The following is a 15,610-nucleotide window of genomic DNA, read 5'->3' as shown; positions in this document are numbered from 1 at the left end:
CATTCCGTGCTACAGGATGTGGCTAACTGACAATATAATTGCAAATTGCTCTAATTCGTTTTGGCAGGGAAAGGAAGTCGTAAGGAAACAGTCTAATGAGGCATCGTCACCGCTCTTAAAATGCAGTTGACTGGCTACATGTTTTTGTGCAACTGAAGTAGGTTATGTAGAAAAGCTTTTCTTGTACTCATTCGTGAGATTTTTTTTCCCCCCCTCTTTCTTCTACAAACATACACTGCTGGACAGTGAGGTCTGTCACAAACAGCAGCGTAGTCGGAGTGTTCTTGTCAGTGATTCCTAATATTACCATCTAAACACAAGCAAATAATAATTATTGTAACTTACTATTAACATGCATTAACTTTCTCTGCAAGTATTAATAGATCTTTGTTTTATCAATGTTTTATTAATAGATCTGCATTTATCAACCTCTTATCTGGATATTTATGTCACTCTTTGAAAATAAGCTGCTCAGTCAATCCCGATATCTGAGTGCTTCAAACTTTGCTTACAACAACAAGCCGCACTGTAGGTATGGGGGACCTTAAGTTGTTTGTTTGCGAAGCAGGGCTGTCAGCAGTGGTTGTTATTCCTAGCAGGGCCCTTCCGCTTTGTTTAGTACTGTAGGATTGCTGCAGAATTCGTTGTAAATATGCCACGAGGCGTTCTGACTTTTTCTCTGCAGTGCTGTTGTGTGTCTGTCATGTAAACTGCAATTTCCATATGCGTCCACATTTTCATTTGTTTGTATATTCCCCTTAGTGGGAGTAGAATGAGGTGCTATTGACAAAGTGCTTTCCAATCATCTTCCACAGCAGTTACACAATAGTAGGACTTTGGAATTCTTCCGGAAATGCTCCTATTGTTCTGTAATGGTATCTGTTAGTAGTCTCTCTGTTTTAATTACAAAAATCTTCAAAACATTTTCTTTAGCCTTAATTACACGTCCAACGTCCAACGACGTCAACTTGAAGTGCTTGAACAAATTGCTCTCCCCATGGTTAAATGGGAAAAGGTTTAAGGCACGTTATGCTCAGGCAGGGGTCCCTTAGTGTGCTAGGATTAGTTTCACAGGCATGGCCACAGGATGCTGTAGATTGGTGAATTTCGGGATAGGCTGTTAAGTTAGCTCCCCTTACCCAGGCACATATTTCACTGCAGATGGAAAATGGCAAGATGTCTGTGTGGAAGGTGTTGTGCTGCATTGAGAAGTTGAGATTAAAAGTAAACCCAAGAAACGTTTGAAGAGGCTTTCCTTGATTTACATTTCTAGCAAGTATTCCAGTGGCATTGCAGGAGGTTTCATCTGCTTTTTTAGTAGTTGGCTGAAATAAAGTACCTGTATTGCAGAAAAAATATTTAGAAGTCAAGCACTGATAATGATTCAAATTTTTCTAAAGAATAAAACATGCGTGACTTAAGAATACAGTTGTTGGATTGGAATGTTTCAAGTTCAGTGGATTTTTATTATTGAAAAGCCACTCTTCTGTGCAATTTTTAATTCTCTTTGTGTCACAAATCTACTTTTCTCTAAATGTGTAGTTTCATATTACACCTAATCCAGTGTAACAGAAGAGCGCTGCTGAAAGATGCAGTCCTGCTCTGCTTCCTTTTTTTCTCTGAACAGATCATGTGGCCACAGGGTGAGTCAATTCAGCTTCACTGTGTGACAGAGAGAAGTGAATTTGGTGGTGGATCAGCAAGTTGAGAGATCTCAGAACTGAGCTGCCTGGCTGTTCTCTCCTTATATTTGTATGTATAACCAGATGCAAAACTAAACATGTGGAAAACTGAATAGAAATACTGAGAATTCACCTCTGACTGCAGATGCTTCCTGCCAGCAGAGTAAGTTGGCCTGTGTACTTTCTCTACAAGGAACTGTGAGATCTGGGGAATGGTTGTGTTATACAAGGATTTCTACACGTGGATTGCTGACAAATAGTTGTTTCAAAAGTGAGCAGAAGCCATTTGTGTATAGTAACTCGTTTATTTCAGTCGGTTCCTTTTCAGTGTAATTAGCCTGTACATCTGATGTTAACTTGAGCTTTTGGGAATATAGGACTGGAAAAACTTCCTTGGTCATTAAGTGCAATTTCCTGTAGAAGACATTAAGTCATCCAGAAAGGTCACAAGACTATTCACTCTACTCTCTGAACTCTACAAACCTCAAAACGCCCCCAAATACCTGAAGATAGACTTGAAGTATTTAAGAATGAGAACGTGATAGAGAGTGATCAGGGGGAGATGTGGTTGCCTGCACCCTAGAAGGAATTTCATAATGTTTAGCTTGTTCAGCACTAAGGATGCTAAACTACAGGATTTGTTGCAAAGCATCTGGATATAGAAGTGTTGGCTGCCAGTGTCAAAGCAAATGTATCAGGATTCATGCATCTAATTCCACTTTCAAGTCCCATATGGACACAGCAGCAGCTAATCTGGAAGTGCCAATAAATGCTTGGACACAGCAGGAGGCAGTTGGCTGCCAGGATGGTATGGTATGCTCTGCTCCTCCTTGCCCTCCCCCACCCCCCCCCAAGGCACAAGCAGGCTCTTGGATAGACTTGTTCTGGAGTCTGGATCTGGCCTCCACAGCCCACACTGTTTTAAGCACCCACCGACAGTGTCTGGATGACCTTAGGAAGTAGATTGTGTGTCTCTAGAAAGAAGCAAATTAAAAGCAAATCCCCATTACCTCCAGGGGTCTCTTCCTGTCTTAGTAGGGGGCAGAGTCTTTCCTGACTCCAAATCTAATTATTGGTTTAGCCTTGAGCGTGTGTGCAAGATGTTAAAACAGGCATATTTATGACTCTCTTTAAGTTTCTGCATCTATAAAATGGGAGTAGTAAGCCAGATCTTCCTTTCAGAACTCTTTTCTTCTTCATTAATACTGGCACCTTTATCAAGACCTGGTGATTTAAAAGAGAGAACCATTAATAACAATAGATGCATTTAAATTCATTTTCATCATCTGGTATCGCTGTCATACAGCTGATAATCTTTTGCTTGAGGTTAACCAGATCTTTATGAATCTATGGCATGTTACAATATGGAAGATGCTACCGGAGTGCAGCTTTTGTGATTCCTGAACACTTGTGGGAATGTTTTCACTCAGTTTTTTTCTAGGTTAGTTCTTAAGGTTCGATACTGGATGATCTGTAACCATCTGACACCAGTGGATTCATCCATAGGCATGATGTGTGTTTCCTGGCCTACTGCTGAGAGCTCAGCTCTTTTCTTCACTCCTTCCTTGTGCAGCCAAGGTTGGTCTGCCCTGGGAGAAAGATTTAAGTGTTAGAAATACAAAAGATGGATGGAGCGTACGGCTTCCAAATCTAGGGAAGATTTATTATTATTGTCATTATTATTTTGCAACTGATGGAAATATGTGGTAGGAAATTCCTAACGGTACAGCAGCTCTCTTTGTTACTTGAGTTTCCATATTTTTCTAGGACCAGCCGAGTTCCCACTGTCCCCCCATCTGGGAACAGCTGCTTGGAAAGGAGCTGTTTCTTTAGCTTTAAGCGAGATGGTAGAGTGGCAACCCAAACCAGCTGTAGAATGCATGATATCGATACCCGTGACTTAGGGATATTCTCCAACTGGTGTGTATTTGTTCTGTGTTGAAACAGGAGACTGTTGTAAGGACAAAAGAGCCTACAGGAAAGCAGTCCCCACAGTCACTTTTGCCCTTATGTTCGCTAGCAGCATTTTGGAGAATCTAAGTGGAAATTGTAACTGCTGTCATTTGATTCCCATCTCTCTTCTATCCTTTTCCACAAAGCTGCTTAGTGGAAGTTGCTCTAAATGCACACAGAGCAATAAAGTGCTTCTGCATTCAGTTCCAAAAAGGAAGGTGATCCTCCTGTGTGCAGTTACTTCATTCACGTTGGTAAAGCTGTCCCTGCCAGCGTTTGGGATGAATGTTTTTTCAGATGAGGTGTTTTGTTAGTAGCTTAAGCTGAAATAAGGGGAGGCTGATTTGTGTCAGGTGACATTTTTGCTTTGTGTTTCTTGCTTGAGCCCTTGGTAAGTAAGACCCGTCCATCTTCCTGCTGTGTAGTGCCAGAGCCAGCGGTGGCAGCAGAATGTTACCTTTCCCTTTTCCAGAACACCAACCTATGGGGAAAATGAGCATCCCAATAAGAGTCATCTGCTCCAACAGCTTTAACAGGGCTATGGCCTCATCTTGAGTTTGTGCTAATGTGCTTAATGGCAGGAATCCCACCTCTGCTCAAGCTGTAATGAAGAGCTGTGTCTGCCCAGGGCTCCCGAGTATGTTCTCGTGGCAACTGGTACAGAAGGGCTGTGTGAGGGCGCTTGGTGTCTTCCTGTATTGTGTTAGCAAGGGGTGGAAAACCCCATGACAAGTTCAGAAGTAGTTTAAAAATGGCCACTCGGTAATGTTTCCTTTCACCCCGTTGGCTGGTTGAGGAGATAGTTTGTGTATTGCTCTAATCTGAACCGTCATGTCTTTGATACCGCTGTTGTCTCTTCTGAGCTCAGCGCTTCTGCCCCTCGCTGTCCGGGCGAGTTGGGAATTAAATCGCGACCCCGATCGGAGGGCGGCGCGCTCCCGCGGGTGGGGCCGGGCCGGGGGCGGGGAACGGGAGCGCGTGCCCGCCGAAGCGTAGCCCCCCGCCCCGGGTCGGCGGCGCGCATGCACGCGGCCACTCGCTGCCACGCCGCCGCCGTGCTGCCCGCTCTGCGCGGCCGCTGCTGCGGATGATGGACCCGGGGCCGGAGCTCGGAACCTTCCTCCTCGCGCTCCTCGCCTGCTGCGGGGGACGGAGGCTCGTGGAGGCGGCCGGAGGGACCGGCGGCAGGAGGGGGGCGGCGGCCGATGCCTGCGGAGGGCGGGTGAGTAGCGCCGGGCTCGGTCCCGTTCCGGTGGGGCTGCAGGAGTTGTGCGGCGCAGGTGGGGCGGTGATGACTTAAGGGGTCGGGGTGCAGCGGAGCCGACGGTACGGTACGGTACGGTATGGTATAGTACGGTATGGTATGGTATAGTACGGTACGGCTGCTGCGGGGATCTGCGCCGGGACCGCGGCCGGGAAGGACAGCGAGGTTCCAGGGTGAGATTCCTCCTCCGTCCGTGGCGGGGACGTGCGTGCAGGCAGGTGATAAACGCAGTCAGACTCTTGGTTGCTTTCTTTTCCGTTTCTTTTTTCCTACTTTTAAGTAAGTTTTGAATTTCTCCCCTACTCCCAAGCGCGGCTGCCGGTTCCGTTGCATCGCGGCGGTGCGGGATGGAGCTCTGCGTTCCATCGCCGGCCCTTTCTGATGGCTGTCGCTGCGGGTTTCCGCGGTGTCACATCAGCGCCTTTCTGATCGCTCCGCAGCGCTCACGTTCGTAGGGCAGAGCGGAGAGAGCCGAAAACATTAGGAAATATCGGGAAGAAAAGCAGCCTTCAGCCCGCGGTGCAGCTCCGGGCTCAGCTCCGTGCCGCAGGGCTCTGCTGGAGCTGCGAGACATAGGAATGCATTACCGCTGCTCGGCCCGTGCCCCGGGCACGCCGCAAACTGTGTCGAGCTGCGGGAGCCGTGGCAGCGCCCTGCTTTGGTTGTGCCAATAGGCGCTTTGTGGGCATGGAATCTCGGCGTGCCACAGTCTGCTGCACGTCTTTCAGATTAGTCAATTTGAATTAAAAAAAACCCAACAACTTTGTTTTAATCACACGCAGCAAATGTAACATTTGAATGTCTTCAATATTTGCAGTGGTTTCTGCTTTCTATTGTATTTTCAGCTTTATTTTCCCATTTCCCCGGGCCATTCATTCGGTGCCCGGTAGGATCGTTTGGTTATCGTGCTGTCCTGCCTTTCTGGAGTCCCGGCCTTGTGCTGCCATCCCCCAGCCCTGGCTGAGGAACTGCGGGATGGTCCCCATTCTGTCAGCTGGGGGTACTTGGCCGGGCCTGTGTGTGAGCTGTGAGCAGAGCTGCCGTGCTGCTACATGACTGATGGCCCCTGTAACACATTGTCTGCTCGGGAGCAGGGCTGCCTTTGAAGTAGGGCCCTGTAGGAAGTAAAGAGACTATTTGCTCTATTAAAATTCCTCGGTATTTCCTCTGTTTAACCACAGGCCACTTCCCCTCTGCCACTCTAAACACTGCGGGGACACTGACTGATTGAAAAGACAGAAGCCCTGCAGCGATTGTGTCCTATTCAAACAGATACCCTTATTGCAGGGTATTTGAGAGCGGTGTCTAATTAATGTGAGTTAAGGACGTGAACAAGTCTTAACGTTTTATATGGAGAAAGGCACGCAGTGAATAAGTCTGGTACGCATTACCGAAAGCAGTTGAATTAAGGTAATTCTCAAAGGCATGAATTATCTAGAAAGAAAAAGGGAGCTTTCAGTATTTTTTTCTTAATTTAATTTGGAGAGCTGAGTGTTGTTACTATGCACACACTGGATATTTGTGTTCAAACCCTGATGTGTGGTGGTGTCCTTTGTGTTCCTTTGTTATTGTTTGTGTGTTGTTTTTGACAATCAGCACCGAGTTCCATCATGGTGCATTTACACGAGTAGCACCCTTTTATTATCATCTTCTTCCTCTCTACAAAACATAGTTTTATTTTCCTCAGTGTTATGTGGCAGTAAAAGCTGCAGTTGGTGACAGCATGGGCTGGGCTCTGGTTACAAGATGATGAGAGGAAGCATTCAATGGTTTGGTTCATAGCTCCTGAAATTATTCTTAACAGTTTATATTTTCAGAATGAAGTTATTAAGTATGATTTCTACAGCTCACCTTGCAAAGCACGTGCTTGTGCTTATTGCTGTCTCTAGTAACACTTTGGTTTTGGTGCTGCAAGTTCAACACACTTCTGTAGCACTAAAGCAGTTGGTTCTTTGCTGAGTAACTTGGAGAGTGTTAATAAGAAGTAGAGGTGCTCTGAGTGGACACAGGATTCTAGAATATAGATTAGCTTTGGTAGGTCTGAGATTTCTTTCACTGCTGTTGAAGGGCTATAATGTATTCCTGCACTTAGCAGTGTTCCAGATTGAGATAGAACGTGTGCTTAAAGCAGAATAGTATTGCAAAGTAGCTTTCCATATGGATGGTCTTACCACATCATATGCATACCTTTATCCAGAAAAAAAATAGACCAGAGCTGGGCCTCTCTTCATCTTGAGAAAGTATGTCCACATGGGGAGCAATTCTGGAAAAGCATCCTCTTGATTTTTTTTCTTCCTAGGAACAAGCTGTGAGGCGAGACAGAGTTGGCTGTGATGTTGATTCGAATGTATTTCAGTTTCATTTATTCAGTGTTAAACACATGAGCAACTTCAGCCTCAGGTTGTTTTGTAGGTTCCAGTGGGAGTACACAGCTGGGTAACCTTTTATTTTCTGTGTCTAATTCCTTTGGAAGTTGTGGCACTGAACCACGCTGAGTAGTGTGAAGCTCAAAATTAATGAGACTGAAGGATGAGAGAGAATAAAAGCAGAATTTTAGTGAACTTCTTTCCCCTCCACCCTCCAGTTGGCAGAGTCCTGCCTTTCTTTGCTCTGCTGATCATAGCTTAGCAACCATTGGGGCTCTCTGTTCCCCTGAAGCCACCCCTTTCACTCTCTATGTCATCATCTATGTGCCATGCGTAAGGAGCTTTCTTTTCCTTCCCATTTTGTAGCAAGGACTCTGGAGATCCCTGTTTTCCATCATTGTATTACCAGGAGCTCTGCCTACCCTTCTTCTTTAGGCCTATGCTGCCAGGTCCCTGCATTTATCTCCTTGAGTGTTCCACCCTCCAGCTATGGTTTTCCTAAGTGCAGAGCTGAGTCACGCTAATGTGATTCTCTCATCTAAACCTTTTGGGAAATTATTTGGGAGGAAGAATGTCTTGAAAAATAAGAGTTTAAATTCTTCCCTTTAGTTCTTATTGTCCATCATTTAAAGAACTAGATTTTTCTCTTGAAGGGTATTTAAGAATGTCAAAAGGTGTTAAGCAGAGGAAGGACCTGAGATGAAGCCCAGGGGAAGGTGTTAATGGTTGCCTTCAGGGGGTTCCTTCATCCAAAGATTCCCCTGTTCCTTGAAAACTCTGCAGACCAGATGCCAGCAGTTCTATATCCTCTCTTTTTGGATTTTTTTTCACCCCCCACTGGCATATAAAGCAATGTGATAGTGATTTAGAATTAACTGCATGGCTCCAAGCTTACTGTGTTACTTTGGTTAGATGCTACTCAACCTGTTGAGTGCAAAGCCTTCCAAGCATGGTTGGCCATGCAGGTAGGCATCTGTATTATTTTTGTTTAAAGTTTGCCTTCCAACTCTTCCCCCCCGCCCCCCCAATGTCATTGATCAGGTAATGTATGTTAGCAGAGATGCTGACCCCATTTTGACTCTAGCATCAAAAAGTGTTAGTGGCAGTCTGCCTACTGAAGTTAATTAAAAACTGCACATAGTAACCCAAGTATGTTAATGTGAAAATAAGCAGATGAATGTTTATTTAGGAGCTTAGAGGTGATTGAGCTTAAATTCCCTGTTTCTAGAATGAGCAAACACAACCAGAGAACAAAAACTATAGAAACATAAGCTTGTTTATGTCATTGATGTTAATTCTCTGTATTAACAACAAAAATATGTTTCCCTTTTATGTTACTCTTTGGAGATGGGAATTAATAAGCTGTTGAGCCAACAAGATTTCTGCAGTTGGAATCTCTTGGGACTGTTACAGGTTTGATTTGTTTCCTCAAGATCATGTCGCTTAGTTTAGATGTCAAACTTCACTCTGTGCCCAACTCCTCCCCCACCCTCAGTCTGCTGCTGAGTGAGTAGAGGTGTGATAACTAAGGTATCCAAATTGTTAAGTTAAAACCTTAAGATGCTTATTTAAGAACAAGTTCTTTAATAGCTGAATGCTTCCCAGCCCACTGGTGAAAAGATGTGAAGCAGTCATGATTAGGCGATACTAGATTTCTTGAGCTAATTATTTGTTAACGTTAATGTAAGATGGATGTTGCTTAATTAAAACTGCAACATTTAAAGGGTGTTTAATAAGGACCAGCTGTCTTTTCCAACAGATTGGTCTAAAGATGATGAAAAAGAGCTTTGATGTAACTTGCCGCCCTCCAAGGCTGAATTTTACCCGTAAATTTAGAGTGCTGTTTGGAAGTCAGCAAGATGACAAGAGTGCAAAGCAGCACTAGGGAAACATTAAGCTCAAGTATAGTTTTTAATTTGTAATGGATAGACTCATTCCAGTAGTTTTCATGCAGTATCTATTTAGCAGTAACATATGTGTTATCCAGAAGTCTGTCAGCCAAATCAAGGTATAAATAGATACTTTAATATGCTTCAACCTTTGTTACTTAGTACATCTTACAATCAGTTTTTTGTTAAAAAAGTAAAACAATATGTTGGTGACCTCAGTGGACTGGAGAGGATCCTCCAAATTTACTGTCCTTTACTGGATTGTTGTATGAAGAGGTATAATTTTTGGAAGTGGGTCTCAAACTTCTATATGTGTAGATAGTAAATGTTAAGGATCAGAGGAAAATGCACATAAGCAATATTTCTTAGCTTCCATTGGGTGTCCAGTTGTCACTGAGTCTCAGTATATCATGTCCAATCTTATGAATAACTCCTCACTTGCCACCAGAACTTATACAGCTGTCAGTGAACCTGCTTCTACCTGTTTCTTAATGCTGTATTTCCTGAAGTTCCTAAATAATTTCTAACTGCAGGTTATTAACTGGTCTGTTTTTTGTTTACCAGTTGTGTTTTTACATCTGCCTTGGAACCACTCTGAATGACCAGGTTTAAAAGGTTAAGTATGATGTGAATAAGTAGGTCTAGAGCTGTGGCAAGAAAAAGTCTGACAGGCTCATACAGGGATGGTGTTGAATATATGATGGTATTCTTGCACTTTTCAGAAACGTGGAGCTCTAGGTGCACAAGCAACCTTTATTCTTGTTTGTGTGGATCTGGTCTTGGGCTGTTATTCAGCAAGACAGTAAATCTGGGGCTCATCACTCATTCTGCATCTTTTAATGTGCTTAGAAAAATGTGTGAGGGAGCTTTGTCCAAGGAGATTTCATGCTAGATCAGGTATCATTATCTCCTTCTGCCAGCCTGAAAGTATAAGCTCTGAAATGTATGTTCTGGTTAATTCAACACAATTGGAGTTGTGTGTGTCCATGACTGATCTGAATCAAATGTGAACCACTTGGTGATGGGGCAGCATGCAGAGGTGGTTGGGAAGTGGTGGTCTCCATGCTGACAGATGTGCTGTCTTGTAGGCAGCTTTGAGTCTGCAAGCCAGCAGGCTCTGAGGCACACCTGGCCTTTTCCTTACAAGTCTGGTACAGGGCAGATCATTGTAATGTCTCCAAAGGAAGTGCTGTTGAAATGTGTTTAGCTTTTCATGACCTTTGTTTGTATTCTGATGGTCTAACATTGAAAGAACAAGCTGCTCCTCTCCATGATTGACAGAAACTGCATGGGGCAAATGAGCACGCAGAGTTCAAAGGGCTCCAGGTATATACATGTGAACTCACAAATTGCTATGAACTGTGAGAATGCGTTAACAGCCAGACAGCATCACTCTTAAGTCTTGTGGTGGATGTAAGGATGCAGTTCTGCTTGGGAATGCATGTCCTGTTTAAAGGTTGCTAAATAATTCCTTTCTACCTATCTATCTATCTATCTATCTATCTGTGTGATTCCCCCATCAAATTGCATGTGATGCTCATTGTTGCGCTCGCTGCAATGTGGAAATGCCAGATTTTCCTCGTGGTTGGTGGGCAGACTTGGATTTTAATTTCTGACCTTCGCTATCTTCTTTGCTCTTATATCAGTGGGAGGAACGAGATATTTCTGATCTTACTGCTGACTACATTCAAATCCAACCATGCAATCAGTGACTTCTCTGACTTTTTTTGTATACGGCTGTGGGAAAATTCCTGGTTGGCTGGCTATGAATTAATGAAAATCCTTAGAATGCTTCGCTAATGATAGCTCCTGTGGCTTTAAAAATGCTATTCCCTTTTTTAATTTGAGGGAGGTCACAGAGGTTTACAGAAACTGAGAAAAGAAATCTTAACATCTGGTTGTGCTCTGCTGATGACTGCTTTTGTGTGAAGAAAAGTTATGGCGTCTCCTCAGCATCAAACGCATTCAAAGCGATCCTTTCTAAGAACTCTTTGCAAGAATACTTTTCACTCAAACTGTGCTTTCTAATTAATTTTGCTTTGTGTTTTCAATCGGAGTATTTTAGTCTTAATCAAGACACGGGAACCTGGAGCTCATTTTCACTTAAAAAAAACACCAAACACCTTCCCTACCTTTATAACATAAGCTTCTTTTGAGCTTTAAACTTTGAATGTAAACAGTATTAATGTGTATTTCTAACATATTTATTTGAGTTTGTGGAACTCTAAGATAAAAACAAACTAAGGAGTAAAATCTGGGGGTACGTGAAGTTAAGAGCATTTTCTGTTTGTAATTGGTGTACATAGGGCAGTTCACTTCATCTCTTTGCACATAAAATTCAGAGTAATCTGACTTGTGGATATCCCCTTCCCCTTCAGTTTTACCAGTTTAAAAATGACCTTCTAATTTATGCAGACTAAATTTACATGCAAATTTAGTTCACCAAGTAGGAACTCATCACCTGAGGATGTTTAGGTCTAAACTGCAAGTCTTCAGAAGTGTTACAACTGGAAGCTGTCAGCTGCTCAGCTCAATGTAGATGTTCCAGGTGTGACTGGCCTGCATTCAGAAAGCATAAAAAACTACAACTTTAAGAGAGCTTTAATTCTCATATGCCCACTATGTCCTATTATCTTTTTTCTTTTGTGAAAGAATTCAAACTGTATGCGAACCTGTATATGTTATTTGTCATTCACCTGTGAAAACAACACTCTAATCAGCTTTTCTTACAAATACAGAAGACCTGTGGCTCTGGGAGCTGGTTTGTTTCTTTGTTTCTTTGGTCTTGTTCAGGCAGCAGCACTGTTACAGAGCAGTGAGCAGAGCACCAGGAGCTGCTGGGGACCAAACTCCCTCATGGTTTGGCAACACGGTGATATTTGATGCTCAGGATTTCTTGGCAAGAGCTACCTTCAGTCTCTGTATTATGTAGGTGTGTCCTGGAGCATCCCAGGTAGTGTGTTGTCATAGCGTTTCTGCTGCAGTGTAAATTTACAGCTTCGTTTATCACATAGTGATCACTTCCTTGTGTAAGCAGGCCTGAAGGGATGGGTTTTCCTTTAGAAGTGCTGGAGGAGCGTTGTGTGCAGCTGCCCAGGTAACAAAGGCCAACCCTTCCCTGGCTGTCCAGGTGCTGTTCTGTGTCTTGCCCCAGAGCCCTTGTAAAGCCTGTGCTCACAGCTTCATGTTCCTCAAATTTCCACGGGGATCAATGTTATCTCTGTCTGGGCTTGTCTCTAATTATAGGTAGCAGAAACAATATGAGGATGGAAGCTGGAACTGGTAAGTCATGCAGTTTGTGCTGAGTATAAAGGCTGCTCTGTCCAGATGAGCTTGAAACGTGGTGTGGGAAGGCAGCACTACTGCATTGCAAAGCTTGTTAGCAAAGGTTTCGAGCTTGTGCTGTGCTTCCCCTCTAAGTCTTAGAAGTATAGAATATAAATGGGTGATTTCAGGTTGATCCTGTGAGTGCGTGCAGGTCTTTAGAAGCTCGGAATGGGATTTTGAAAAAGGAGTAACTCCCATTAACTTTCCATAGGATTTGTTCTCCTTTGTGTCTTGGGTTGTAGTTGTGTTTTATATGGACTCAGAGTGAAGCAGGTTGGAAAAATCTTCACATCTGCTTCCTCCCATTTGGTGCTTGCCCTTCCATCCCCACCTGTGTTAAGGCACCTTTTTGGGAGCTGCATCATAAATCACGTCACTCAGACCCTTTGGATGGAAAGTATCCCTGTGGCTTTATTTTCTTTTTCCTTCTCTACTTGGGTCAGCTGGATCGTGTGGGCAAAGTGAGATCCCAGGCTCTCGTGTGATGTGTCTGCTGCAGCATGAAGGAACAGCTGGGGGCTGTACAGGGAGTCAGGAGCTGCCAGGGCTCACTCTGTGCTTAAGTCAATGTTCCATGCAACCCTTTGGATACTTATTCCTACCAAATGATGGGCCAAATGTAAAGCCAGCTGCTTTAATTATCAACTAGTATCTAATGTCTGTCTTTCTGTTAACAACAGAAACGTTTTGCTAAGATACTTTTCAAAGAATATCAGTAACATCTATTCCAAAGCAGTTACCACTTTGCTTTATTGTTTACATTTTTTGTTCTAGCAAATTATTCTGGTGGTGTTATTAATTATCTTGACCTTAAGATACTCTTTTTCTTTTTCTTATTTTCTGTTTTTTTTTTTCCTTTCTTTCTTTCTTTTTCCCTGGTAAGAGCAGTAGGTTAACAACATCACATCAGAACAGAAAACCCACAAACGAACACCTACCCCAGCCTGACCCGCAGCAGGTGAAAAGTTGTTATTCCATGCTTCTTCAGAACATGAATGGAAACAAAGGCTTTATCTTTTATTCATTAGTTGGGAATAATGCAGGTTGGGATAGCTTAGGTTTCTCCATATAGTTGCAATTGAAAAAGTAATTCGCTAATCGTGCCATTCACTTTTGGGGTTCTTTTTCAATCAGGACCACTAGCCGTGAAATGTCATGCAGAGGTTTGGAAATGGGACATTCAGCTCCTAAAGAATGAGCTGCAGGGACAGAACTTTCCTTTCTTATTACATTCTGGCAGTAAATGTAGGACTCAAAGCCACAAAATAAATGCTAGAACAAAGCCCGGTATCATCTAACAACTTTGGATATGGTAACTATTGTTCAGCGTGGCCGCATTGCATTCACTGTGTATGTTTTAGTTATGGTTTGATGTTCCCCATTCAACTGCAGAAGTCAGCAGCATGCACAGTCTGGTAGTGGCAAGTTGATCTGCACTCAGAGGTGCGATGTCACCCCGCACAGTGAGCTTTTGGTGCAACACAAAGGAGTTGTTTCCACCTTTAAGTTTTACAGTCACATCCAGGTAGTTTTCCATTTGTAGGTTAGCATTTATACTTGAGGTAGGACGTAATAGGTTTTTGCACTTAGGGCAGTGATCTAATTCCACTTTAATAGAGACTAAGTTTTAAACTGAAATGGTTTTATGTTTGGTCTTGTATTTATGTTTCCATTCAGTGACTTAGGTTTGGTTATTTATACGTTCAGTTTAACTTTGATAAGAGGAAGCCAAGTAAATGTTTTAGAGAAGTTCAGGTTCAATTAAACTTCTTCTTCTTTTTTTTTTTTTTTTAATCTGTGCCTATAAGTGCTTAAACTGTTAAATTTTACTCCTGACTTCCCAAACAAGACCACCGCTAAAGGGAACTTGTGCATGGCATTAACTTACAAGATGGGCACTTCTTGTTGTTAGAAAAGATTGTTTCCAGCAGGAAGTAAGATCACTTAGCGTGTGTATCTTGAAAACATAAAAGGTTAAAATGTTGTTGTAAATGCTATTCAAGTACCTTTAAAATCAAGAGACTTTGTTTCATAGTTTGATCAAAGTCCCCAACCTGTGGCTCTGTTTTTGTTGCACACGCTGATGGTCTGTGGATAACATTACATTTTTTCAGCATGAAACCAAACACTTCAAATCCCTGAAGCAGTCTCAAATTTATGGTTAATAAAAGAATTTATTGTACCGAATGTCATCTGTTAGATCACTCTGGGAACAGAAACTGGCAGCGAGCGGACCGGAAATATTTCCATTTCAAATCACTTCAATCCTGTGGTCTGGGCAAACGTCTCTGATTTCAGGAAAAAATCACTGTGAATATCAGTGTGACAGAAGGATTTTGTTATCAAATTCTAGTCATCGACATTTTTCAGATTTTTTTTTCTTCCTGCTAAACAGTGTTTTATGTCAACATTAGTAGTGTCTTGTATTTTCTGTTTCAATATTAATCCCGCATTCTTCTGCCTTGACAAGATTAGTAGTTTGGTATTGTCAGAGCAATATCTGTGCACACCAAGTAAATAGCAGCTTGACAAGTTGCTGTGCCATGGCCTAACTGCTTCCTGAAGTTAGATTGAGGTATCTGTGTTTTTCATATCTTGGGTATATTTTATGTACTTGAAAACACTGAGCTGGTCACAGAGTTAAACATAAAAATGGATATGTTCAGGAGATGGTATGACCAGGAGAAAGTGTTTTAAATCTGGATCTTTAGCAGGTACTAACATCCTGACATACAGAATGTTTTCGTTTTCATACTGTTGGGCATTGGTTATTTGCAGCAAATAAGTTAAGCTGGCATGATTGTAAGGAAGTTGTCAGAAGAGCACGTGACAAGAAAACATACAGCAGCGGCCCTGTGAGTTTTAGGTGCAATAGATCATTTTTGAGCCCTTTCTTCTTCAAACTCTTAGTTTTATTTTCTGGTTTGGCTAAGGTGGAAGAAAATGGGAGGTAATGGCAGCTTTCAGAAGGTTGTGATGAAAGCTGGATGTTACCCAAACTGGGGCAGCTGATTGCTTTACCGGACCTGGCACCCTGCTTCTGGTGGGTTGGGAGCGTCGCTTTGTGGAAGGCTCAGCGTGTCGCTGCTCTACGTGTGACTTTGTTTCTCATTAAATGTTTTACATATT

General features: G+C 42.8%; 1 protein-coding gene across 2 annotated transcripts in view; it reads left to right on the top strand.

The window, feature by feature from the left end:
* The window catches only part of IL17RD (interleukin 17 receptor D), a 50,894-nt gene that overhangs the window by 10,155 nt on the left and 25,129 nt on the right, over window positions 1-15,610 (top strand). Inside the window, exon 1 of one of the 2 annotated variants that reach the window (XM_015874879.2) lies at window positions 4,645-4,857. The exons of the other annotated variant lie outside the window; for it this stretch is intronic. Coding sequence (XP_015730365.1) covers window positions 4,723-4,857 — 135 coding nt within the window. The 5' untranslated portion in view covers window positions 4,645-4,722. Of the gene's footprint in view, window positions 1-4,644; window positions 4,858-15,610 lie in introns of those variants that run through there. 2 annotated transcript variants of the gene reach the window in all.

This window comes from Coturnix japonica, chromosome 12, assembly GCF_001577835.2.
Source record: "Coturnix japonica isolate 7356 chromosome 12, Coturnix japonica 2.1, whole genome shotgun sequence".
In the NCBI taxonomy this organism is placed as follows: domain Eukaryota; kingdom Metazoa; phylum Chordata; class Aves; order Galliformes; family Phasianidae; genus Coturnix; species Coturnix japonica.
Note: the sequence above shows the minus strand (reverse complement) of the source record. Positions and strands in the feature narration are given on the sequence as shown.